At 40.7% G+C, this 28,000-nt stretch overlaps 2 protein-coding genes across 4 annotated transcripts in view; one reads left to right on the forward strand and one right to left on the reverse strand.

The window, feature by feature from the left end:
- PWP1 (PWP1 homolog, endonuclein) lies at positions 1-27,980 on the forward strand. Its single transcript, XM_031016645.3, has 15 exons — positions 1-719; positions 3,168-3,226; positions 3,335-3,522; positions 7,550-7,635; positions 7,736-7,832; positions 11,199-11,309; positions 12,197-12,327; positions 14,102-14,163; positions 17,689-17,785; positions 18,439-18,500; positions 19,388-19,499; positions 23,659-23,749; positions 23,844-23,965; positions 25,173-25,278; positions 26,908-27,980. Exons 1-15 carry the CDS (start codon positions 648-650, stop codon positions 27,015-27,017), a joined length of 1,506 nt encoding a protein of 501 aa, XP_030872505.2. The 5' UTR covers positions 1-647; the 3' UTR covers positions 27,018-27,980.
- Positions 23,659-28,000, reverse strand: part of PRDM4 (PR/SET domain 4) — a 52,352-nt gene continuing 48,010 nt past the window's right edge. Inside the window, exon 13 of one of the 3 annotated variants that reach the window (XM_063694278.1) lies at positions 23,659-25,316. In XM_063694278.1, the coding sequence (XP_063550348.1) occupies positions 25,289-25,316 (28 nt within the window). In that variant the 3' untranslated portion in view covers positions 23,659-25,288. Of the gene's footprint in view, positions 25,317-27,108; positions 27,232-28,000 lie in introns of those variants that run through there. The other 2 variants (XM_055358958.2, XR_008670584.2) reach the window with 2 other exon arrangements.

A 28,000-nucleotide genomic window follows, 5' to 3' on the forward strand; every position in this document is an offset into this window, starting at 1 on the left:
CAACATAAGTAAGCCCTTTGTGTTTGCCAAGACTAAATCACTACCGCATACTTAGTATATAATTGGTGCTAAATGTTTTTTTCTCACTTCTTTTTTTTTTTTTTTTTGGTGCTAAATGTTTTAAGGTGAGAAAGTAACATTTAGGGATGTAATGAAATGTAATGGTGGGATCTCCGTGAAACGACAAATTCATTTTGGAGAAAGCTTTTTAAAAAACGCAAACCACAAACCTTTGCCATTTGTCAGCTTGAAGTCTACGGAACTGCAAGCAAAATAAAGATTGGTGGAACTTTGCTTCTGACTGACCCCTACAGTCCCATATATTTTCTTGGCCTTTACAAAGCCCCCAGGCATCGTCACATGCAGTCCTGAAAAGCCTTTTCTCTGTACTTCACACAGCCCAGACCAGCCCACGTGGATTCCTCGCCCGGCTGCTTCCGCTTCCATTTTGTCCCCTCCTATTTCTCATTCGGCGCCTCAGAATGACGTCTGAAATGAGCGCCGACGCTGCCCAAACAGGAGCCTGCGCATGCGCTCTGCCCTGGCAGCGGCCCCGTGCAGAGCCCTGAGCGTGTGGAAGCAGTGCGGTCGTGGTCCCTCCCTATGCGGCCTGGTTTCTAGCGTGACACGCCCTTGACTTGAGGACCATGAACCGCAGCCGCCAGGTGACGTGCGTGGCCTGGGTCCGCTGCGGCGTGGCCAAAGAGACACCGGACAAGGTGAGGCCTGGTCGCTGGGAGACAAGGGGAGCAGCGTCTTTACGGCACGGCGGGTCCGCCCAGCTGGGGGAACGTGGACCCGGAACTCGGGGCGTTGGCTGGTGCGACTGGCTGGGGTGAGGGCGGCTTTGCCCGGATTGTCGCGACTAGAGCTGCAGTTCAGAAGGTCTGGTTCGCCTGAGCCTGGAGAGTCAAGGGCCGCGCCTCCTCACTGTTCCCACCCTCAAGCCCAGCCCCACTCCCAAATTCTCACGCACATGGACTTAGCAGGCCAGAAAGGGGTGGGCTGCTGTTTTTGGTGGGTAATACCCCAAAAGGCTTTTTGACAACACCACAGCTTCACTAGCACCCAAGTGCATTTTCAAGCATAACTGGGAAGAGAGCATGAAAACTCCACTTTCCACTCTTGTGCTCCGTGTCTGAAGGAGTGAGGATGAATGTGGTGTAGAAAAACTGGTGTGAAGGCTAAGATGTCGTGAGGCTGGGAGATGAATAGGGAATTTCTTGCAGTAATCCAAGTGAGATGTTGATGGTAGCAGTGAGGATGAGAGGTAAATGTCTAACACATGAAAAACCTACAAGAGTTGGAGACTAAGACTGTAGCAGAGGTGACAATTACTTATGTAATTTCCTCATTGGATACTAAGTGCTTTCTGTAGGCCAGGCATTGTTCAGGGTCCTGGGATAGGCATGAACAAAATAGAAAAAGTCCCGCCGGGCGAGGTGGCTCACGCCTGTAATCCCAGCACTTTGGGAGGCCAAGACGGGCGGATCACGAGGTCAGGAGATCGAGACCATCCTGGCTAACACGGTGAAACCCCGTCTCTACTAAAAATACGAAAAATTAGCCGGGTGTGGTGGTGGACGCCTGTAGTCCCAGCTACTCGGGAGGCTGAGGCAGGAGAATGGCGTGAACCCGGGAGGCGGAGCTTGCAGTGAGCCGAGATCGCGCCACTGCACTCCAGCCTGGGCAACAGAGTGAGACTCCGTCTCAAAAAAAAAAAAAAAAAAAAAAGATAGAAAAAGACCCTGCCTTTATGGAGTCGACATGTGCACATATAGTATGTCAGTGGGAGTTAAGTTCTACCAAACAGTAAAAGGGGTTGATTTGAATGTAATTGACCAAGATAATAATGATGGTGATAGGAATGTGATTGGCTTGGACATGGAGTTAACAGGAATGACGGATTGGAGTAGTCCCAGTAGTTGTAAATTCCACCTGGGCACAGACTGTTTTATTTACTGTTTCTCCAGGGTTTGGTTGATGGTAGGCACTCGGTGTTATATTTATAGAATAGGGACAGAAAATTATTTCATATAAAAATTGTTGGAGGAAACAGTTATTAAAAAGAGACATATAGCCTTTCAAATACTTGAAGACTGATTTCCAAATGAATCTACACATTGAAAATCTCACACTTGGGGAGGTTCAAAAAATACTGATGTTTATGTCCCACTCCCAAGTATTGTGTTGTAATTAGCCTGGAGTGTAGCCTAAATTATTTAAGATTCCCTAGGTGATTCTAACGTACAGATAAGTCTGGGAACCACTATTTGAAGAGTTTATAGGAAAAAGAGATTGAATTTATGAAATCCCAGAAAGGAAAACTTGGACCAAATAAGAGAAATTGGACAAGCCAGTTGCGGTGGCTCGTGCCTGTAATCCTAGTCATTCAGGAAGCTGACGTGGGAGGATCGCATTAGCCCAGGAGTTCACAGCTGCAGGGAGCTGTGACCATGCCACATCTCTTAAAAATTAAGGCCGGGCGTGGTGGCTCACGCCTGTAATCCCAGCACTTTGGGAGGCTGAGGCAGGTGGATCATTTGAGGTCAGGAGTTCCAGACCAGCCTGGCCAACATGGTGAAACCCGGTCTCTACCAAAATACAAAAATTAGCTGGGCGTGGTGGCGCGTGCCCGTAATCCCAGCTGCTCAGGAGGCTAAGGCAGGAGAATCGCTTGAACCCGGGAGGCGGAGATTGCAGTGAGCCGAGATGGCGCCATTGCTCTCCAGCCTGGGCAACAGAGCGAGACTCCGTCTCAAAAAAAAAAAAAAAAAAAAGAACAGAGGACTCATGTAAGGGTGATTTGTTAAGGAATGCCCACAGGGAAGAGAGGGAGAGGTGCCCTAGACAGAGTCAGAGATAGTTGGAAGAAAACCAGACGAGTACCACACAGCCACTTTACCAAAACCAGTCTTTGGGGTTTTAAGACTGAGAGGTAGAGTAGAATGAGCATGAGTTTTGAAGTTTCAGGTAGCGAGAGATCTTAATTGTAAGAATCTATAAAATCTATATTTTTTAATATAGAGTCTGGATTGATGTTTGATTCTTATCTTGATGACATTGCTTGGTGTTACATTTTACATTTGTTTGCAAACTACTTTTTAATTCAAATAATTTGATGATTTCCTTACACATATTGTAATGAAATCTTTGCTCTCTTACAGGTAGAGCTGAGTAAAGAAGAAGTAAAACGCCTCATTGCTGAGGCAAAGGAGAAATTGCAGTAAGTTTAGGACCAGATGAAATCTATATATTAAATAATGATGACCACGTGGTCTTGTTATCAGAAGGTGCCATTTGGGTGATTCTCTTTTTCTTTCTGTGCTCATAGAGAAGAAGGTGGTGGCAGTGATGAAGAGGAGACAGGTAGTCCTTCAGAAGGTGGCATGCAGAGTGCACGCACCCAGGCACGCCCAAGAGAGCCCCTGGAGGATGGTGACCCAGAGGATGACAGGACGCTTGATGATGATGAGCTGGCTGAGTACGACTTAGATAAATATGATGAGGAAGGTGACCCAGGTTAGTTTATCCACTTCTGATGGTTTGTAATTACAATCTCAATATGTTGGATCATGTTTGTGGTGTTCCAAAGCTTTACTCTTAGATTTTATTGTTCTTGACATCAGTAAGATAATCTGCTTGAAGACTTGGGCAGACAGCATGATTCCTAAACTAGTTTAGAAGATAAACTCTAACCCACTAAGATATAAATCTAGGATCTAAAAAAAAAAGTACTGTGTATTTTATTGCATATATCAGGTTTAATAATCTGTAACCCACTTGTGAGTTTTTGTATGCAGTTATAATGCTATGGTGTGCTTGAACTTATATCCATATACCTTTTCCTCAACTGCAGTCAGTCTTCTCAGAATACAGTAGTCCCCCCTTATCCACGGTTTTGCTTTTGTCAGTTTCAGTTAGCCACAGTCAACTGCAGTCTGCAAATAAGTGAGTACAGTACAGTATTTTGGGAGAGATGACTTTCACATGACTTTTATTACAGTATATTATCATAATTATTTGATTTCTAGGTACGTATAGGAAAAACATAATGTATATAAGGTTTGGTACTATCTGTGGTTTTAGACCACCACTGAGGGTCTTGGAATGTATCTGCCGTGGATAAGGGGGGACTACTGCCTGCATTTTGAGATGCTGTTGTTGGAGATAATTAGAAAAAGAGGCCAGGTGCGCGTGACTCACGCCTGTAATCCCAGCACTTTGGGAGGCCGAGGCGGGTGGATCACTTGAGGTCAGGAGTTCGAGACCAGCCTGGCCAACATGGCGAAACCCTGTCTCTACTAAAAATACAAAAATTAGCCAGGCGTGGTGGGCCACATCTGTAATCCCAGCTACTCAGGAGGCTGAGGCAGGAGAATCACTTGAACCTGGGGGGCGGAGGTTGCAGTGAGCCAAGATCGTGCCACTGCACTCCAGCCTGGGTGACACAGTGGGACTCCATCTCAAAAAGAAAAAATCATGGGTGGGAAGAGAAAAAGGAAATAGAGCAGAAGACAGATTAGAAGTAGAAGTTTGTATAGAAAGCCTCACGGGGAATAACGTGAGCTGAGATGACAACTACCTATATTGCTGTTCTGGGGAAAGTAGGTATAAAGATAAATGGAAAAGTAGCTGACAAAAGCTGATAAAGCTCGCTTTGTTTGTTTTGGAATGTGCTACCCTAGGTGGCACTAACTCCTAATCTTGGGGTTTGAGAAATAGGCATTTGGCACACTGAGCAGGTTAAGTAAGTTATTTATTTAACTTGTAAATCCCAGTTAGTCTGCATATTTGGGAGCCGAAGGGACTCCTGACAGCTAGAATCAGCTACTCCCAAGTTATAAAATCAAAATGTAGATGATCGGAAACAAAAATTAACTCTTAATACAAATGTTATCTGCAACAAAGTAAAATCACAACTACCTGTTAAATCACAACTACCTGTTAAATTGATGGTTAAAATATTACATAAGACATAGCAGAGCTGAGCGTGGTGGCTCATGTCTAATCCCAGCTACTTGGGAGGCTGAGGCAGCAGGATCGCTCAAGCCCAGGAGTTCAAGGCTGCAGTGAACTATGATCACACTGCATTCCATCCTGGATGACAGCGAGACACCATGTCTAAATAATAAAAAAGTTTAAAAAAGTTATAATCAGGCACTTAAAAATATCGGTATCTGTTAGAATATCATTGAAATGCTGAGTAAAATAATATACTTTTTTTTTTTTGTGAGATGGAGTCTTGCTCTGTTGCCCAGGCTAGAGTGCTGTGGCGCGATCTCGGCTCACTGCAGCTTCCGACTCCCTAATTCAAGCAATTCTCCTGCCTCAGCCTCCCGAGTGCTGGGATTACAGGCACATGCCACCACGCCCAGCTAATTTTCGTGTTTTTAGTAGAGACAGGGTTTCACCATGTTGGCCAGCACGGTCTCGATCTCCTGACCTCATGATCCGCCCGCCTCGGCCTGAAAAACTCCAGCAATGGGGAGAGGGAGAGTCGAAAATGACATTGAGGAAATAGTGTTAACTGTTAAAGCAAGGTAATTCAAGGTTCGTGATGCCTTCTCCACTTGTGTTCATTTTTCAAATTTTCTATAATACAACATTTAAAAAAAAATCAGACACATATGGGTTGATGGTGAGCACTGTGGGGTATCTGGAAGAGCAGTGTAGTTGGAGTGTGTAAAGAATAGGACATGAGACATGGTCTGTGTTGGGCACAGGAAGATCAGTACACAACAGACAGGCAATGAGAAATGAGTAAGTAGGTTCTGGGTGGAGATGGGATTGACCAAAGTCAATTAGCTGTCTTGTCCTGGATGCCTCAGGCGGGCCATGTTTGAGCATTGTAGATAAAATTGTGGAGGCAGAACTGAGCCAAGTAAGAGGAAGATTCAGTGGAATGTGACAAACTATAGGAAGCCTTTAGTGCCAGAGCAATATTGAGCTTGACCTCGTGTATGTGATGATACAGCCTGGAAAAAGACCCAAAGGAGGGGAAATGCTCGGCAAGTTGATCTGCATGAGTGAAGCACAGAGAAGGTGGATGGGCAGTTGCTGGGAAGTCTGGAAGAAAGACTTATTGGGTCCCAGTAAACTTAGAATACCAGGCTTAGCAATCTGTGTGTTCTCTGTGTGAGAGGAAATCATTAAAGGTTTTTGAACATGGAACACATGATAATGGAACATGCACTTTAGGAAGTTAACTCTGGCAACAGTGGAGAACAGGTTGGCAGATAGAGTGAATCTCTTAGAGGAGCAGAAACTTAAGACAAATTAGGCCAGAAGCAATGAGGGCCTGGCTTGGGGCACTAGGAATGAGGAGGAGGACATGGAAGAAAGGGATTGCAGAGGTAGCTGGGAGTTTAGCATCATCCTGGTGGATGAACTTTCTTCCAGAATTGGTACCTCTGGTTTACATCTTATTATCGCTGGTGTACCTCTTTTCTTTCAGACAAGAAGTAGCCCTGATTTCCTCACTCCATCTGAATTGGATTTTATTGTCATCCATTTTTCCATCTAGATGTTCATTCCTCCTTTTTCCTCATTCCCTTGGCCATCTGTCCTATGGATTACTATTAACTTCATTTTTCATTATCCGCAGTACTTAGAATCATTACCTCCATTTACCAGTGGCACACAGCTGGTGAAAGACGGTGCTGAGTTTTGACCACTCTCTGGCTCTAAAGCCTTCATTCTTTTCACTGCATCTTTTCTATAGATACAGTCCAGCAGAGGATAGTTTTTTCTATTGGACTCTGGGTTATGGGCTCCAACCTTGTTAGGGACAGAGTGCCGTAGAAATACAGAGAAACAAATAACCCAGCCTGGAGAGATGGCATTCAGAATCAGCTCTTTCTCGTGTAGCAGAAATTGCTTTCTCTGTTGCGTATCAGATGTTTAAGACCTATCAGTCCTGCCTCCTTAAAGTGGCTTCCTCTGACAATTCAGTGTATCTTCCTTTTCCTGAGTTATCCTTTGTTACCATTGTAGATGTGCCATAAAAGAATAATTTAAGTTCAGTGGAAAAAGCATACTGCATTTTTTTCATATGCTAATAAGGCATATTAGCATATCAGAACACGTGCAATAGAGCAACCTGGTTAATTTTTTGAAACCTGTCATTTCTCAATTTTATTTGACCAGGCAACCCTTATTTATTGTGTTGATTTCAGTGTTTCAGGGTCATTTTATTTCCAGGTCCTCAAGGCTGCCTCTCCGTATCACCTTCAATCATGAATGCAGCTAGCTAGAGAATCTCAAGAGAGTTCTCATATTTTCTAAAAGGGTCTAATTCCCTGATACAATTCTTTCATTGGAAGATTGTGAATTCCAAGACTGTCTGAAATCCATTCCAAAGGTCAAATACAAAAATGGCTTTTAAATTCCTGCTGCTGCTTACGTAGTTTCCTTTCCCAACTCTAGATGATCCAGAGTTAGTTATAAAATAGATGGTTGCATCTAAGTCCAAGAATGGATGTCATAGGAAATATGTTTTTGTCAAGATGACTATTTTATTATTGTAGTTTGTCAATTTTTCTTACAGATGCTGAGACTCTTGGTGAATCTCTCTTGGGTCTTACGGTCTACGGGAGTAATGATCAAGATCCTTACGTTACTCTGAAAGATACAGTAAGTATTTACATCTTTTTTCTAATTATGCTCTTAAGTGTTCAAAAAACCTTACTGGCTCTCTGCTTCTAGTTAATGACATTTTTTTCCTCTCACTTAGGAACAATATGAACGTGAAGATTTCTTGATTAAGCCCAGTGATAATCTTATAGTTTGTGGCCGAGCTGAACAGGACCAGTGCAATTTAGAGGTGCATGGTAAGTGATAAATCCCTTACTAAAAGATTTTCTAAGTGATGGTAAAATAATAAGTGAAATAGTTACCATTTCATTTTTAGGTGCCAGATCCTATTGTATCTCATTTAAGTTGGTTACATAGTTAACTTTTACACAGGTGGCCAATTTCTTGGTTATTGTTCTGGGTATGTGTAGTCCAGTACATCACTTTGGTATCTGAATTTTCTATGGAAATAAGTCCCCTGGAAATTTTTCATAGGGGTGTTTTTTTTTGTTTTTATATATAAACAGGGTCTCACTGTGTTGCCCAGGCTGTCTCGAACTCCTGGGCTGAAGCAATCCTGCTTTGGCCTCCCAAAGTGCTGGGTGCTGGATTACAGGTGTGAGCCACCACACCTGGCCTCATAGAGGTTTTTAATCTTTTATTTAAATGTGATTGCCTGTTTTTCACTCCTCTCCTACTCCCGCTATAAAAAACCTGGAAGTAAAATTATATATAAAAATACAAGGCTGGGTGCGGTGTCTCACACCTGTAATCCCAGCACTTTGGGAGGCTGAGGTGGGAGGATTGCTTGAGCCCATGAGTTCTAGGCTACAGTGAGCTGTGATTCTATGTTTGCTCCACTGTACTCCAGCCTGGGTGACAAAGACCCCATCTCTAGGGGAGAAAAAAATGTATAATCCCATTTCCCTGAGTTAATAACTTGCCACCTTGGTTTTTTACTCAATTTTTTTTTCTGGCTACTTTTTCTTTATGTGGATTATACTGGATAGACAGGTTTTTCTCATGTTTTTTAAATAGAGTTATTTCAGATATTTCCCCTTTGCAAAACATTTTATTTTCTTCCTAATAATTCAACACAAAGGGCCACGTTTCTTTTTTGGAACCAAAACATCTTGATCACCTTTCCTACTTAAGGAATATTTGTATCAAAGCCAGAAGCGAATGCTTTGCAGTAATCAGAAGTAGGCATGAAAATAGGAATTTTTAAATTGTATTTTTAAATGTTGTTTTTGATTTAATATTAATTGAATGGCTTGCCTCACTTTGGTATTTTTAATGTAAAATCTGTTTTTTATATGCTAAAAGTAGACTTGCACAATGTCTGGCGCACTCTGCCTACAGTCTCCGTTTTGTTTTTCTTGTCCCTTCCACTGCGCTCATATCCTCAGACAAGTCCATCCTTGCCCGATACTCTCCTCCCCCAGCAGTCTTCAGATCGTCTTGAAACTTTGAAGATTCGAAGAGATTATTAGGCTGATAAGTCCTTTTGTTATAGGAAACACAGTTGCACAGCTTGAAAAAATAAAACCCTTAGGCTTAATGTTTATCGCCATCTTCTGGGTTGCTTCATCATGGCTTCCGTTGATTAGCTTGGATTTCTATAACTCTTCAGAATCTTTAAGGCTGTCCGTGGGAAGCCTATAGATTAGGCCCATTTTATCTCCTGGCTCATTGTGATCTGTTTATGCATAGCAGGCACTTTAATGTGAAATTATTCTTTCTAACTCTTGATATCTTTGAACTTTTACATATTTCACATGAAAACCATTTGTTTACTTTGCTTTTAAGACCAATTCTAATTTCAAAAAATTGAGACCCTATTAGAGTTTTTTTTGTCATCATCGTTTTTTTATGCATTCTTACCTGAGAACTTAACAGTCATTCCTTTGAACTCAGGATCAAAGAGGAGCTGAGAAAGAAGTTAAAGCTGTTATATTTCCATTTCCTTCTCAGTTAGGTTATTATAGATATACTTTATTATTTGGGTTTGGAAGGAATCTCCAAATTGCCCAGTATGTGTGTGCAAGAATAACTTCAAATTTATATTCTAAAACTGATCCAAATATTGATCTCACGTGGTTAAGAGTATGTTTTAAAGTATTATTACCAGTTGCTGGGTGTAGTGACTCATGCCTGTAATCCCAGCAATTTGGGAGGCCAAGGCGGGCGGATCACGAGGTCAGGAGATCGAGACCATCCTGGCTAATACGGTAAAACCCAGTCTCTACTAAAAATACAAAAAAAAAAAAAATCACCAGGCGTGGTGGCGGGCGCCTGTAGTCCCAGCTACTCGGGAGGCTGAGGCAGGAGAATGGCGTGAACCTGGGAGGCAGGGCTTGCAGTGGGCCGAGATCGTGTCACTGCACTCCAGCCTGGGCGACAGAGCAAGACTCCGTCTCAAAAAGAAAAAAAAATTATTACCAATTTTATGTAAAATGTAAGCTGAGTATATCGAACATGGTTGAGGTTTTTGTAGAACCACAGTCTAATAATTTTGAACGTGAATTCTCATCACAGGGATGTGATAGAGCATTACACAAATCTGCTAATCCCAGGATCTATTCCAGAAGCAGCAATCTGAGGAATTAAAAATAAAATCCTTAACTTATTATATATTTACCTCCTTCTTAATACAAAGCATATGGGGAGGGGTTCTGACTAGTGGGTTCTGTTTTATCAGTGTTTCACTGTGTAATTTTTAAAAGACTTCTTACTCATTGATTTTACAGTGTTTTTGCTGCTTAACATTACAGCTGTGAATGTTAAGGAGCTGTTGCCATATTCCAAAAGGATGTCCTGAGGAGCTTTGTTTACATTGTTCATCTTCATAAACCTTTTTAAAAAATATTAAGAGTAATTTTTGATAAGCATTTAGATTTCCAAATATGAATTATTTCTCTCCCATGCTATTTTTGGTTTGTTCTTTTTGACTTATAATCAGCTAGACCATTAAAAGATAAAATAATAACTACTTCTTGTAGTTATGAACATTATGAACTTATGAACATTTGTTTTCTATGAATGACCTAGAAGACAGGACCATTTATCTGACAAGGATGCAGGTGGAGTATCAGATGTCAGTGTTCATTTTCTCCTGTGGGGTATGCCACAAGATGGCACTATATTAGACATGCAGAATTTTTGCCTAGTCATGATATTGGAATCTTTTTTTTTTTTTTGAGATAGAGTCTCACTATGTCGCCCAGGCTGGAGTGCAGTGGTGCGATCTCAGCTCACTGCAACCTCCACCTCCCAGGTTCAAGCTATTCTCCTGCCTCAGCCTCCCTAGTAGCTGGGACTACAGGCACGTACCACCACACCCAGCTAATTTTTGTATTTTGAGTAGAGACGAGGTTTCATTGTGTTGGCCAGGCTGGTCTCGAACTCCTGACCTCAAGTGATCCACCCACCTTGGCCTCCCAAAGTATTGGGATTACAGGCACGAGCCACTGCGCCCAGCCTGGAATCTCTTTATAATATCAGATGTCTCACTTTAAAGCACATGGCTCACGTACATTTAATAGAATTTGTTTTTTTGAGCGGGATGTGATTTTTGATGACTTATTCTGATACATTAAAGTCTCTTTTCCCAATCTTTTCAGTTTATAATCAAGAAGAAGACTCTTTTTATGTACACCATGATATACTCTTGTCTGCATATCCTCTGAGTGTGGAATGGCTGAATTTTGATCCTAGCCCAGATGATTCTACTGGTAATTAGAAAACTTAAGGTTGTTCAGTGATTTCCAGTCTTATGTATTTTCTCCTAGCTCCATAAATTATGTATTCTCTTGAATGTTTTCAGAATTGTTGCTGATATTTTCTGAAGTTACTGTTATTTTATGAAGTTATAGAGTTCTTAACACACCATCACTTTATTATTTGGGGTCCATAAATCCCCAGACTTTAGGTAGGCTAAGGAGGTAGCTGCTCTACTACAGGCTGAAGGACAGGGCCTGAAGCCTTTTGGACTGTAGAACTGTAAAGGTCCCATAAAGACTCAGTATAAATGGCCTGATATGTGAGATGTTACCAGCTAGAGTTCAGTGGCATAACCTGTTTTAGAAAACATAAGCTAAAACCGAAATGAAGAGGCTTGTCACACGTAATTAGGTTTTCATGTTAGTCTTTGTAACCACATCTGCACACTATTAGTTGCCCCTGTCCGTACTTTTTAATAAAGGTAAACACTGATTATACTGTCTTACGTCTTGTTTGCACACCTTGTTCACATTCATGATCTGATCTGATCTGATCATCATCCCCACAGCACCCCATGAAGGAGGAAGGGAGGAGGGTTATTCTCGTTATATAAATGAAAACACTGGGGCCAAGAGATTGAGCCTTTCCTACTCAAATTGTGGCCCAAAGACCAGCAGCAGCACAGCATGGTTATCACCTGTGACCTAGTTAGAAATGCCCACCCAGAACCACCTGAAATACAATCTGCATTTGTACATTCAGATGCCGCATATGCATATAAGCTTGAGAAGCACTGCTCTAAAGCATTTTTCAGTTAATCTACAGTGTAATGTATTTGATTAGAAGTTCTGTATGTCTTTTTTTGTGTAATCATACATGCATTGTTTTCCTCCCATAGGAAATTACATTGCTGTAGGAAACATGACCCCTGTTATTGAAGTGTGGGACCTTGATATAGTGGACTCTTTAGAGCCAGTCTTCACACTTGGAAGTAAACTTTCAAAAAAGAAGAAAAAGAAAGGAAAGAAGGTAAAGAAGTTAATAAATATTTAAACTCTAATGACAGAGGTAAGTTTACTCGGGAGTAGGGGTGAAGGGTAAGAACGTACACTTTTTCAATCAGGTATTCTTGGTGAGATGGGATAGGTAGTTATGAAATTATTGTAATTTTTAGTTTTGAAAAGGCCATCCAAAGAAAACTTATTTCTGATTGCATAAAACCTCCATTATCACGTTGTTCTTGCTTACACAAAACTAGTTCAAAGCTAGTATATTAATATGAATAGCTACTATAGATGGACTTTCAGATTATGAGCCTCCTCCAAATACAGTAGCTATTTATACAGATATACCAACCTTGAACTTTAAAAAAATTTCTGTTATCATGTTGAATTCTAATTATCCATGTATTAACTCCTGCAGCTTTTAAAATCGTTAGGTTTTATGAGGGTTGGGAGCTATATTGATACTTGTATAATTACAGTACCTAGATTAAGAACTGCTAGGCCAGGCCACGCACGTGGCTCACGCCTGTAATCCCAGCAGTTTAGGAGGCTGAGGCGGGTGGATCACCTGAGGTCAGGAGTTCGAGACCAGCCTGGCCAACATGGTGAAACCCTGTCTCTACTAAAAATACAAAAATTAGCCAGGCATAGTGGTGTGTGCCTGTAATCCCAGCTACTCGGGAGGCTGAGGCAGGATAATCACTTGAACCTGGGAGGCAGAGGTTGCAGTGAGCTGAGATCGCACCACTGCACCTCCAGCCTGTGTGACACAGCGAGACTCTGTCTCAAGGAAAAAAAAAGAACTGCTAGGCCAGTCATAGTAGCTCATGCCTATACTCCTAGCACTTTGGGAGGCCAAGGTGGGAGGAGTGCTTGAGCCCAGGAGGTTGAGGTTGCAGTGAGCCATGATTGTGTGTCACTGCACTCCAACCTGGGTGACAGAGCGAGATTTTGTCTCTAAAAAAATAAACTACTATAGTTTCTTCCCTGTTCCCTGTAATGAAATTTTTTTCTTTCTTTTTCTTTTTTAAAGAGGTAAGGTCTTGCCCTGTCTCCTAAGACTGGAGTGCAGTGGCACGATTATAGTTCACTGCAGCCTGAAACGCCTAGGCTCAAGAGATCCTGGGATTCTCCTGCCTCAGCTTCCCGAGTAGCTGGGACTATAGGCTTATGCCGCCATGCCTGGCTAAGTTTTGACTTTTTTGTAAAGACAGAGTTTCGCTGTGTTGCCTGGGCTGGTTTCGAACTCCCGGCCTCAAGCGATGTTCCCACGTTAGCTTCCCAAGGTCCTGGGATTACAGTGTGGGCCGCTGCGCCCAGCCCCTGTAATGAAATTAATCATGAGTCTCTAACAGGGAGACAAGGTTTTATTTATTTTATTCTTCAAAAGTTTATACAATATCAAAACAATAGGTCGGGTGCAGTAGCTCACACCTGTAATCCCAACACTTTGGGAGGCCGAGAGTGGATCATGAGGTCAGGAGTTCCTGACCACCCTGGCCAACGTGGCAAAACCCTGTCTCCATAAAAAAATATAAAAAGTAGCTGGGCATGGTGGCGTGCGCCTGTAATCCCAGCTACTTGAGAGGCTGAGGCAGGAGAATCGCTTGAACCCAGGAGGTGGAGGTTGCAGTGAGCTGAGATCATGCCACTGCACTCTAGCCAGGGCAACAGACCAAGACTCAGTCTCAAAACAAAACAAAATAATCTTAAGGTTTAAAGAATTTTGCAGATTAATATATTCAGTTTTATTATGGGGGGGACTTTAATACAAAAAATAATTAAAACAATTATTACAGAGTTCCTCAGCAGAAGGGCATACCGATGCTGTCCTTGACCTTTCGTGGAATAAGCTAATCAGGTAAAAAGAAATAACATTTGAATGATTGTAAAAGACTGTAGCCATTGTGATCTTACCTCATGCCTACACTCATCTCTTTATTTGTGCTGTGCACCTTTGTGTCTATCTTCCTTTCTTGTAGGATGCCCTGCTTGCAGGCAGGAGCTCTGTCATCTGTTTCTTTGCATCCTCCAGGTCACCTGCCAGCTCATCACTGTGGGTGCTCATTACATGTTTGGTGACCAAGTGCCCTCTCTCCACCACCACTGGAAAAAAACAGGGTGTTTGGCAGTGCCCATTGTGCAATAGGATTGTCCCAGGAGACATTTTTCTCTGTTTAGTTTTCACATCTCACCACATACTCTTTTATTCTTTTTTCTTTAAATTATGGCAAAATACATATAACATAAAAGTTAACACTTGTATTAGTCTGTTTTCATGCTGCTAATATAGACATAACTCGAGGCTGGGTAATATGTAAAGGAAAGAGGTTTAATTGATTCACAGTTCTGTATGGCTGGGGAGGCCTCACAGTTATGGCGGAAAGCAAATGAGGAGCAAAGTCATGTCTTACATAGTGGCAGGCAGGAGAAAGTGCATGTGCGGAGGAACTCTCCTTTATAAAACCGTCAGATCTCGTGAGACCCATTCACTATCATGAGGACAGCACAGGAAAGACCTGTCCCCATGATTCAATTACCTTCCACCTGGTCCTTCCCACAACACATGGGAATTATGGGAGCTACAATTCAAGATGAGATTTGGGTGGGGACATAGCCAAATCCTATCACCACTTTTACCATTTTTAAGTGTGCAGTTCAGTGGCTTTCAGTACTTTCACAGAGTTGTGCAACCATCACCACAATGCATCTCCAGAACATTTTCATCTTTCCACACTGCAGCTCTGCCCTTTAAACACTGACTCCCCATTTCCCCCACCCCCAGCCCTGGCAACCACCACGCCACTTTCTGTCTCCATGAATTTGACTAAGCATCTCATATGAATGGAATTATACAGACTTACTTCTTTGCGACTGGCTTATTTGACTTAATGTCTTCAGGTTCAGTCATGTTCCAATAAGTGTCAGAGTTTCCTTCCTTTTTAAGGCTAAATAATATTCCATTGTATGTAATGTATGTTACCCGTTCATTTACGTGTGGTCACCTGGATTGCTTCTTCTGCCTTTTGGATACTGTGAATAAATGCTGCTATGAATGTGGGTGTACAAATATTCAAGTCCCTGCTTTCAGTTCTTTTGGGTATGTACCCAGAAGTGTTATTACTGGATCTTATGGTAATTCTATTTTTAATTTTTTGAGGAGCCACCATACTATTTTCCATAATGGCTGCACCATTTTACATTTTCACCAACAATGCACACAAGGGCTCTAGTGTCTCCAAAATTTGTTATTTTCTGTTTTTCATAATAGCCATCCTAATGGGTATGAAGTGGTATCTCATTGCGGTTTTAATTTGCATTTCCCCCCCTTTTTTTAAAGTAAGATGGGGGTCTAACTATGTTGCTAAGGCTGGTCTCAAACTCTTGGGCTCAAGCAATCCCCCCGCCTCAGCTTCCCAAGTCACTTGGAGTACAGGGGCTTGCCACCACACCTGGCTTAATCTGCATTTCTTAACGATTAGTGATGTTTAGCATCTTTGTTTTGTGCTTATTGGCCATTTGTGTATCTTCTTTGGGAGAAATGTTTTTCAAGTCCTTTGCTTACTTTTTTTTGAGACAGGGTCTCACTCTGTCACCCAGTCTGGAGTGCAGTGGCACAATCACTGCTCACTGTAGTCTTGACCTTCTGGGGCTCAGGTGATCCTCCCATCTCAGCCTCCCAAAGTGCTGGGATAACAGGCATGAGCCACCAAGCCTGGCCTCCCTTTGCCTGTTTTTTGTGTTTGATGTTGAATTTTTGGAGTTCTCATATATTCTGAATACTAACTCCTACTACCAAATACATGATTTGCAAATATTTTCTTCTATTCTGTGGGGTTTTTTTTCACTTTCTTGGTGCTACCATTTGCAGCACAGGTTTTTCATGTGATGGTGTCTATTTCTTTTGTTGTTCATGCTTTTGATGTTGTATCTAAGAAACCATCGCTTAAGTCAGGGTCATGAAGGTTTACATGTATGTTTTCTTCTGAGAGTTTTATAGTATTAGCTCTTACATCGAAGTCCATGATCCATTTTGAGTTTTTTTTGTGTGTATGGTGTGAGGTAGGGGTCCAACTTCATTCTTTTTCATGAGGATGATTCATTTGTCCCTGAACCATTTGTTTTTGTTTTGTTTGAGACAGGGTCTTACTCTGTCACCCAGGCTGGAGTGAGTGGTGTGATCTCAGCTTACTGCACCCCCCACCTCCGGGGTTCAAGTGATTCTCCTGCCTCAGCCTCCTGAGTAGCTGGGATTACTGGTGCATGCCACCATGCCTGGCTAATTTTTGTATTTTTAATAGAGACAGGGTTTCACCATGTAGGCCAGGCTTGTCTCAAACTCTGGACCTCAAGTGATCTGCCTGCCTCTGCCTTGCAAAGTGCTGGGATTATAGGCATGAGCCACCGCGCCCAGCCCCATTTGTTAAGACCTTTTTCCCCATTGAACATTTAATTACCTCAGTACCCGTGTCAAAAACCAGTGACTATAAATGTTTATTTCTGGACTGTTAGTTGTAGTCCATTAATCTGTATGTCCTTATGCCAGTAGCACATTGTTGTGATTGCTGTAGATTTTCAGTAAGTTTTGATGCCAGGAAGTATGAGCTTGCCAACTTTGTTCTTTTTTTCAGTACTATTTTGGCTATTCTAGGTTCCCTGCATTTTTAGAATCAGCTTGTCACTTTTTTTTTTTTAAATCTAATACTAATAATAGTAGTACATCCTGTTTTGTTTTGTTTCGTTTTGTTTTGAGACGGAGTCCCACTCTGTTGCTCAGGCTGGAGTCCAGTGACATGATCTCGGTTCACTGCAACCTCCGCTTTTTGGGTTCAAGCTATTCTCCTGCCTCAGCCTCCTGAGTAACTGGGATTACAGGCGTGCACCACCATGCCCAGCTAATTTTTTGTATTTATAGAGAAGGGGTTTCACCATGTTGACCAGGCTGGTCTTGAACTCCTAACCTCAAGTGATCCACGTGCCTCAGCCTCCCAGAGTGCTGGGATTACAGGTGTGAGCCACTGTGCCTGGCTGTGAATCAGCTTGTCACTTTCTGCAAAAAGAAAGAAAAAAGTCATCAGAGATTTTGAAAGAGATTGGTTGACTCTGTAGATCAGTTTATAGCTGCATCTGTAGATGTAATATTTCCATATTAACACTATTAAGTCTTCTAATACATGAACATGGGGTGTCTTTCCACTTATTTAGATACTCTTGTTTCCTTTCATAATCTTCAGTAGTTTTCATTATTTAAGTCTTACATTTCTTTTGTTAAATTTATTCCTAAGTATTTTATTCTTTCTGATGCTATTATAGATGCAACCCTTTTCTCATATTTAATGCTCTTGACTTTTAAAAGATTACCTGATTGGATTCTTTCCTTTCTCAGAAATGTTTTAGCAAGTGCATCAGCTGACAACACTGTAATTCTGTGGGATATGTCCTTGGGGAAACCAGCAGCTAGCCTCGCTGTACACACAGACAAGGTATGGTGATTTCGTTGATCACAGCGGTTCTTAAAAATCGGACACAAATATTGGCTAAAAATAATCCCAAACGTTTATATATGGCTTTGAAAATAATTTTATCTGGCTTGCAGCGTGCTTTCACATGTTATCTCTTAGGATTTTCACAAAGCCCTGTGTGGTAGGTATAATGCCCATCTTAGAGATGAAAAAATGGGTACAGAAAGTTATGGTTACTAGGAACATTAGTGCCCTGTAACATATTTATAGAGGCTCCTAAAAAAGGATGAGGTCTGTCAGTCACAATGATAACACCCATTACTGTGTTATTCCCCAGGGATCTAATGCAGATTATTTTGGGACTTCTGGAGCATGGGGAATTCACCAGATGGGTTTGACTACTTCCCTTTTTCTTCTGAGTATCTTCTAACATTTGAGGGACTAAGTATTCTGCCAAACAGTTTGGGGAAACTACATTTTCTTTAAGTGCCAGCCTTTATGTGGGAGCATGGTTTGCCCTTTGATTATGCAGTACATTTATGTTTCTTTTGTTTACTGTATTTCAGAGGGAAGCATTTATAGAAATACTGTCAAATAGATTCTTACCACATGTTAGGTAATTTTACGAAAAGCAAACCAACAGAGATCTCTGCATTTATGTTTCCTCCCTTTAGGTCCAAACACTGCAGTTTCATCCATTTGAAGCACAGACTCTGATTTCTGGCTCATATGATAAGTAAGAAAGCACAGCAGGAATGATTGCTGCTCTGTTTTTATCCTCTAGAAGTCATTTTAAAAGTACCACTTGATACCCAGGCAGAATGTATCCTTGAGGCCACCTTTATGTTTAAATTATTTGCATTACTTATTTTTCCTTTTAACTCTGGTCCTTTCAGTCTACAAGGGAACATGATTCTGTCATAATAATATAACTGTAGGAACTAGCAACTTGTTTGGCTTTTAGAGGCTGTACTTTGCCTTTATGGGAAGAATTTCCATGTCACATGACAGGGCATGGATATAGGGAGATGTGAAGAATTGGGGCCACTGTGGTCAACCACAGGGTTTCTATCTCATATCAGTGCTCCTTTTTACAGATTGGGTCTACAGGTGGGAGAAACAGATAGTAGAAGCCAAAACCAACTTTGCAGTCTTTATTTTCATTTCTTATCCTCTTGAAGCGTGATATGTTTACATCTCTTATGATTCACGCAGAATTACAAAAGTGCATCCCTTGCTTCCCCTAACACGATAAACTGCTTATGGAGAGTAAGTGTGCCTAAGACATGAGTAACCTGGCTCTGAGCTCGGCCAGAGAAGGGGAAATTAGAAATTGTCCTGGGCTTTTGGACATAGAGAGGATTCTTCTTGCGAGTGGAAGATTTGACCTGGAGAAGGTCAAAACCACTGTAACGTTAGAGGCACCAGTGCCTTCAAGTGTTAAGATCAGAATCCACCAATTACTGAAACTCAGCTCATTTTTTTCCTACTTTATTTAGAACCTTAAAACAGGCTTTAAATGAATCTTGATTTCACAGTGCTATTTTATTACTATTTCATTATAAATAAAACATATAGGAGAATTGAACTCTTAAAACCCTAACTTTGCCTGAATGTGTCTAGGTCAGTGGCTTTGTATGACTGCCGAAGTCCAGATGAAAGCCATCGAATGTGGCGATTCAGTGGGCAGATAGAGAGAGTGACTTGGAATCACTTTTCACCTTGTCATTTTTTGGTAAGAGTACGAATGTTGTTGTTTTGCTTTTCTAGGTTACTAATGACTTTTTAAATTCTATAGTAGAGAGAATTACCTGAAAAGCTTTTTCTGTTTTAACAGTATGAAGTATTTGGGTTTAGGGTTGAAAGCATAAGGTTTTTGTTTTTTTTTTAAATAAGAGAACGGCTCTTATTTAAAAAGCAGTGAACGTGTAAATGATTTTGCTGGTTGCCGGCCATTCCAAAGTATGCCACGTTTTATTTGATGATTTTGATCATTTTATTGTAGTGTTGTTTGAAATACTAAGAATAGTTAGTATTTTTTGTTTTTTTTAATGGCTAAATCAGTCCAAGTAGATATTCTTTTATTTAAATCCTCATGCTTAAATGGATCTCTAGTGATGAGAATGCTAACCTGTTAATTTATAGCACTATCTCCCAAATAGGAAAAAAAGTATAAGACCTCTGTCTAAATACCTTTATTATCTAAGGAGGACAATGATTTTCCACATAGCATCCAAAGATTCCACTGACATTTCAGTACATGTAAAAAGAAGAGCCCAGCTTTCATCCAGAGTGAAGATTAGTTAAATTTGTTGCCCAGTTTTCCTGAAGTAAATATGTAGTGCTTTGCAAAGGTGGGAAAGAGTTTTTTTTTTTTTTTTAATTTAAGTTCTAGGATACATGTGCACAACGTGCAGGTTTGTTACATATGTATACATGTGTGATGTTGGTGTGCTGCACCCATTAACTTGTCATTTACATTAGGTATATCTCCTAATGCTATCCCTTCCCCCTCCCCCCACCCCATGACAGGCCCCAGTGTGTGATGTTCCCCTTCCTGTGTCCAAGTGTTCTCATTGTTCAGTTCCCACCTATGAGTGAGAACATGCAATGTTTGGTTTTCTGTCCTTGTGCTAGATAGTTTTCTGAGAATGATGGTTTCCAGCTTCATCCATGTCCCTACAAAGGACATGAACTCATTCTTTTTTATGGCTGCGTAGTATTCCATGGTGTATATGTGCCACATTTTCTTAATCCAGTCTATCATTGATGGACATCTGGGTTGGTTCCAAGTCTTTGCTATCATGAATAGTGCCACAATAAACATACGGGTGCATGTGTCTTTATAGCAGCATGATTTATAATCCTTTGGGTATATACCCACTAATGGGATGGCTGGGTCAAATGGTATTTCTAGTTCTAGATGCTTGAGGAATTGCCATACTGTCTTCCACAATGGTTGAACTAGTTTACAGTCCCATCAACAGTGTAAAAGTGTTCCTATTTCTCCACATCTCTCCAGCACCTGTTGTTTCCTGACTTTTTAATGATCCCCATTCTCACTGGTGTGAGATGGTATCTCATTGTGGTTTTGATTTGCATTTCTCTGATGGCCAGTGATGATGAGCATTTTTTCATGTGTCTGTTGGCTGCATAAATGTTTTCTTTTGAGAAGTATCTATTCATATCCTTCGCCTACTTTTTGATGGGGTTGTTTTTTTCTTGTAAATTTGTTTGAGTTCTTTGTAGATTCTGGATATTAGCCCTTTGTCAGATGAGTAGATTGCAAAAATTTTCTCCTATTCTGTAGGTTGCCTATTCACTCTGATAGTAGTTTCTTTTGCTGTGCAGAAGCTCTTTAGTTTAATTAGATCCCATTTATCAATTTTGGCTTCTGTTGCCATTACTTTTGGTGTTTTAGACATGAAGTCCTTCCCATGCCTATGTCCTGAATGATATTGCCTAGGTTTTCTTCTAGGGTTTTTATGGTTTTAGGTCTAACATTTAATTTAAGTCTTTAATCCATCTGGAATTAATTTCTGTATAAGGTGTAAGGAAGGGATCCAGTTTCAGCTTTCTACATATGGCTAGCCAGTTTTCCCAGCACCATTTATTAAATAGGGAATCCTTTCCCCATTTCTTGTTTTTGTCAGGTTTGTCAAAGATCAGATGGTTGTAGATGTGTGGTATTATTTCTGAGGGCTCTCTTCTGTTCCATTGGTCTATATCTCTGTTTTGGTACCAGTACCATGCTGTTTTGGTTACTGTAGCCTTGTAGTATAGTTTGAAGTCAGGTAGCATGATGCCTCCAGCTTTGTTCTTTTGGCTTAGGATTGTCCTGGCAATGTGGGCTCTTTTTTGGTTCCATATGAACTTTAAAGTAGTTTTTTCCAATTCTGTGAAGAAAGGCATTGGTAGCTTGATGGGGATGGCATTGAATCTATAAATTACCTTGGGCAGTATGGCTATTTTCACGATATTGATTCTTCCTATCCATGAGCATGGAATGTTCTTCCATTTGTTTGTGTCCTCTTTTATTTCATTGAGCAGTGGTTTGTAGTTCTCCTTGAAGAGGTCCTTCACATTCCTTGTAAGTTGGATTCCTAGGTATTTTATTCTCTTTGAAGCAATTGTGAATGGGAGTTCACTCATGATTTGGCTGTCTGTTTGTCTGTTATTGGTGTATAAGAATGCTTGTGATTTTTGTACATTGATTTTGTATCCTGAGACTTTGCTGAAGTTGCTTATCAGCTTAAGGAGATTTGGGGCTGAGACAATGGGGTTTTCTAGATATACAATCATGTCATCTGCAAACAGGGACAACTTGACTTCCTCTTTTCCTAATTGAATACCCTTTCTTTCTTTCTCCTGCCTGATTGCCCTGGCCAGAACTTCCAACACTATGTTGAATAGGAGTGGTGAGAGAGGGCATCCCTGTCTTGTGCCAGTTTTCAAAGGGAATGCTTCCAGTTTTTGCCCATTCAGTATGATATTGGCTGTGCGTTTGTCATAAATAGCTCTTATTATTTTGAGATATGTCTCATCAATACCGAATTTATTGAGAGTTTTAGCGTGAAGGCTGTTGAATTTTGTCAAAGGTCTTTTCTGCATCTATTGAGATAATCATGTGGTTTTTGTCTTTGGTTCTGTTTATATGCTGGATTACGTTTATTGATTTGTGTATGTTGAACCAGCCTTGCATCCCAGGGATGAAGCCCACTTGATCATGGTGGATAAGCTTTTTGATGTGCTGCTGGATTCGGTTTGCCAGTATCTTATTGAGGATTTTTGCATCGATGTTCTTCAGGGATATTGGTCTAAAATTCTGTCTTTTTGTTGTGTCTCTGCCAGGCTTTGGTATCAGGATGATGCTGGCCTCATAAAGTGAGTTAGGGGGGAAAGAGTTTTTTAAAAACAGCTTTCTCAAAAGATGTGGACAATTTTAATAAGATTCATGAAGTAATGATTCTGAGATACTTAATCTCAATTCTGCACCATTAGTAGAGGTGCATGCTGTTCTAGCCAGGCAGCCTGAAGCCAGACTCATTTTACAATGATCAGGAATGAAGTTCCAGTTGTACTTGAATGTTGTATTGTAGTTCGGCTCTCACTCTTCAGGCACGCAAACTTCCAGAGATTATTTGCTAACAAATGGTCATATATATTAGAATCCCAAATATTTAGGGAAGTGAGAGGTTAAAGTAGATGAAATGGTTCACCTGCTTCCCTCTCATCTCAAAAGAGCCAAGCCTTCTCTTCCCTGGCCTAGCCGTCAGACTGCCTCAGCCGTCCTTTCTTTATCCTTTTTTCTTGTACTGGCTGTTGCCCTTAGCCTGTATACAGGCTCAGGTTTCTGTCTCCCGTTTTTGGCTCTGTATCTGTCTCTTAATTCCTTCATTTCTTCTTTCTTGACAGTGTAACAACGCACTCTAATCTGCCTTTCATTCCTAAGTTCCTTATCTGATTGAATTTCTCTGCCACACTGGTCGATTTGACTGTTGGTCATACCTTGGTTCCTTGACACTCTTCCCTATCCCTTCTTCCCTCTCTGACCCACTTCTGTGGATGCTTCCTCAGCCTGCAACTTGAGGAGCCATGCTCACCAGGCCTGTGTTCACGTGGATGTAACTATGGCCTATTTTCTTCTACCTCTCTAGCCCCATTCCAGACCATTCACCACAGCTTCATACTCATATCCAGTAGACATGTCAACTGAATTAGCCCATGTGAGTGCAAACTCAGGTTGTCCAAAAGTAAATGATTTTTGTCCATGTTAATTTTTCGTAACTTCCACCAGTAAGTCATATAGCTGATTTTCACTATGACTTAGACTTTTTACCCATTGTTAGATTTTGTGACGTAGCATGACCTTGCCCATCTTTTACTCTTTCTAGGCCAGTACAGATGACGGCTTTGTATATAATTTGGATGCACGTTCAGATAAGCCAATTTTTACACTTAATGCACACAATGATGAAATCTCTGGTGAGCAAGAGTAATGCTTCTTTCATTTTTCTTAACTTATGATGAAGTAAATCTGTATTTCAAAGTGAAAGTGTCTAAACTTATCTTCCTTTAGGTCTTGATCTTAGCAGTCAAATCAAGGGCTGTCTCGTGACTGCTTCAGCTGACAAATACGTGAAGATCTGGGACATCTTAGGAGATAGGCCAAGTCTAGTTCATTCTAGGGACATGAAAATGGTAAGAATCTCCCTGGGTATCTGTTTTTTATTTATTCTGTTTCTGACCTTGTCTTTTTCCGGAACTTGTGTTGCGTGTTTTTCTGTTGGAACTATTGCATTAATGAATATGGATGTGTTGGGGAAGTGAATTTTGAGTTTAGTCAAATTTGGTGGGATTTTATGACTTAGAACACTTTGTGGGGAATTCAGTGACTGGTTCTTTTCCAACTCACATGATTAACAGTTGCTTGGTAAGGCTGGGGAGAGGGTTTTCTAGGACACAAGTGAAATGGCTGCTTTTTTTTTTTTTTTTTTTTTTTTTTTAACCCTGAAATCAAGACCATCCCAAGAAATCTTGAACCTCAGGGCACCGTAGCTATTAGGGTCAGTTTATGTATCTTTATCTCTTTGCATAACTAGTTCTGACTACACTGAAACAAATTACTATATAGTAGGAAAAATTTAGAAATAACCAGATTCACTCAAGAAATATTTACTGAGCACCTACTATATGCCAACCACTGAGTTATATAAGTAAGTTAGACTGCAGACATAGTAACACTGCACAGCTGTTCAAAATTGTGTATGAATAAATAAATATATGTAAATATAATGGAAAAACAGGTTACAGAAGCAATTTTTGTAGTACCATCTCATGCTTATTTTTAAATGCATAATTGCCTAAATGCTTACATTTAACTCTAGTAGATTATATCCCAGAACATAAACCGTGGTTACCTCCCTGAGAGATTTTCATATATTTTTCTTGTTCCTATTTTCTATAACAAATATATATTACCTATTAATAAAAATGTAAAAAAGAAAACAAAGTTTAAAAATGATTTAAACTGGCATCATTGTTATTGTTTAAAAGGACAGCTAAAGTTTCTGGAAATACATGACACATTAGGTTTGTTAGGAAATCCCTAAGAGACAGAGTGATCCCTAAGAGACAGAGTGATAACGAAGATGAGCGGCCTGAGTGGTCAGAAGTTGCAGATATCATTGTGGAAGAACCAGCATGCTGCGCTTGTCTGGCTTCATATTGTAGTAATAGCCCTTCTGACTTGACTCTGAGCTACCTTTGCAGTAGGCTTGAAAGTGATAATCGTAAGTTGGTTTTGAATAACCATTTAAGTCATAGATTCTTAGAGACAAGAGTGAGGATTTAGATATTAGCGCTCTCTGAAGAGATTGAAATTACCATCTTCCTGTTCTCTCTCTAGGGAGTTCTCTTCTGTTCTTCATGTTGCCCTGATTTGCCATTTATTTATGCCTTTGGAGGTCAAAAAGAAGGGCTTCGGGTCTGGGATATAAGCACAGTCTCTTCAGGTAAGGATTTTCAGTTCTCTGCACACCTCCCCCTGCCCCTGTAAAAAAAAAAAAGATAGGGTCTCACTGTGTTGTCCAGGCTGGTCTCAAACTCCTGGCCTCAAGCAATCCTTGGTCCTCAGCCTTCTGTATAGCTGGGATTACAGGTGTGAGCCATCATGCTGGCCTCTCCTCTTTCTGAATGAGTTCTGTAAGGACTGAAACAGAATGTGTGACTTGACTTGAATTGTTTCTCAGCATTTTGGCTAAGACCAAGTGCAGAATGTGTGTCCTGACTACATCAGGATAGCAAAAGTAGTGTAGTCTTTTTAGGAAAGAGACCAGATCAGATGTAATTGGTAATGTTTGTTCATGTTCACAAATAAGTTTGTCTTCACACTTTTAAGTGTAGATCATTTAATGCTGAGACCAGCTCAGCTGGGGAGACCCTAACCCAGTGGTGCTAGAGGAATTAAAGACACACACACAGAAATATAGAGGTGTGAAGTGGGAAATCAGGGGTCTCACAGCCTTCAGAGCAGACAGCCCCAAACAGAGATTTACCCACATATTTATTAACACCAAACTAGTCATTAGCATTGTTTCTATAGGTATTAAATTAACTAAAAGTATCCCTTATGGGAAATGAAGGATAGGCCAGATTAAAGGAATGGGTTAGGCTAGTTAACTGCAGCAGGAACATGCCCTTAAGACGCAGATCGAGATCACTCATGCTATTGTTTGTGGCTTAAGAATGCCTTTAAGCAGTTTTCCACCTTGGGCGGGCCAGGCGTTCCTTGCCTTCATTCCCGTAAACCCACAACCTTCCAGCTTGGGCGTTAGGGCTATTATGAACATGTTACAGTGCTGAAGAGATTTTGTTTATGGCCAGTCTTGGGGCCAGTTTATGGCCAGATTTTGGGGGGCTTGCTCCCAACAATTTAACAAATACATATCTTAAAATTGAAAGATCTTTGGGGAAAGCTGGAAAGAAATATAGCATGGTTTCAACAAACAGCCCTCTCCCCCACACTTACCTCCCCCACACTTACCAGTGTGAATAAATCCACCGTTTGCTCAACTATAGAATTCTACAAAATCCAACTTTCTGGAAGGGGCCACTCCTCTCCCTTCAGGGGATCCTGGCTGCTTATTTATTACTTTGAGGTAGTCTGGTGCGTTCTACACACACAGAGATAATATATATATCTCCCCACTGTATGATTCCTGCATCCTCCCTCCCATGCAAAACAAGGATCCTGAGATTTTTCTCTGGGTTATTCTGATGTGTGTGAGTCCTAAGTCCGGAAAGTTCTGTGCCAGTTATGATCAGAGAAAAGTGAAAGAAAAAAAATAGGAAGCAATCAGAAGTAGAATAAGGCCAGGAGAGAGTCACTTATAAGGAATGGGACATCTGTTACCAAGGCGGATCAGATAAATCCAAGACATAGAAAAGAAAGTAAAGTACAAAAATAAATTGGACCATTTAAAAAAATAATTCATTCAGAACATTAACTTGGACTTCTGAGTTGGTTACTCACTTTACCATTTACAAAGTACTAAGTGCTCAATTCTGCATTTTAGTGTCTTTTTATATTCTGACTTAATTTCCTGATCTGTTAGTTTCTTACCTGTTTATTTGTATTTTAGTAAATGAAGCATTTGGAAGACGAGAGAGGCTTGTTCTTGGGAGTGCAAGAAATTCGTCTATTAGTGGCCCTTTTGGCAGCAGGAGCTCAGATACACCCATGGAGTCTTAATGAAGATCATCTAATTTCCTGCTTACCTTAACTGGGAATTGTAAAAAGTTGGCCTAAAAACGTTCCACGCGTGGCAGCAACCATGCAGAGTGACTGAAACACAATTCATTTCTGACTACCTGACATTCCTTTCTCCAACTGCGGTGGCACCACAAACAGCCGGTCTTTGTGCTTGCTCTTCAGATGGATGGTTTGTAAGGCCCTTGTTGCATTTCTTAAAAAAGAGTAATAAAAAGGATTTTTAAAAAGTATAATTCCTTAAACATACCATCTGTCACCGTTAATCTAGGTTTGTAAATAGGTAGTAATTTATAGAATTTTTAAAGCGTAAAATCCTGTAATATTAAAAGATGGGTAAACCTAGGCCTGGAAAGGTTGTTATTTGGCTAAGATTGTACAGGAGGCCACGAACAGAGGCAAGTGCCCCAGAGACTCCACTTTCATTCCTAACTGTTCTCAAATTAATGCTCATGATTGAGTATTTAATACTCATGATTGAGTATTCTCAGTGCAACTGGTAGAGTTTGATAAGTAAAAGTTACATGCCCCTGTTTTCCTAGCATGATATTCACTGTTATCAAAGACAAGAGGTAGACCATTCATTCATTCTCAAAACACTGAATGCCATTCTGTGCCTAGTGCTATACAAGGCATGGGAGATTCAGTGTGAATAAGTCTTTGCTCTCCACCTAACAAGGGACAGTTTTAATTATAGATTGTCTTCCTATTAAGTATGAGTTTTAGTAGGCATTAAAAATTAGTTTGATAATATGAGACCCAACCCTAACTTGCCAGAAGAGTAATCAGTTCATGAACCATTGATATTTCCTGTATATTTCATGAATGTGACTTCAGTCATTCTAGTGTTAATACTGTGGAATGTCATTGGTGTAGCAACGTGGGTTCACCAAAACACCTTTTTATACAAAGGACAGATGCGTGAATTAAAGAGATTAAAGGATAGAGTATTCTGTTTCTTCGTT

This window comes from Gorilla gorilla, chromosome 10 (assembly GCF_029281585.2).
Source record: "Gorilla gorilla gorilla isolate KB3781 chromosome 10, NHGRI_mGorGor1-v2.1_pri, whole genome shotgun sequence".
In the NCBI taxonomy this organism is placed as follows: Eukaryota; Metazoa; Chordata; class Mammalia; order Primates; family Hominidae; genus Gorilla; species Gorilla gorilla.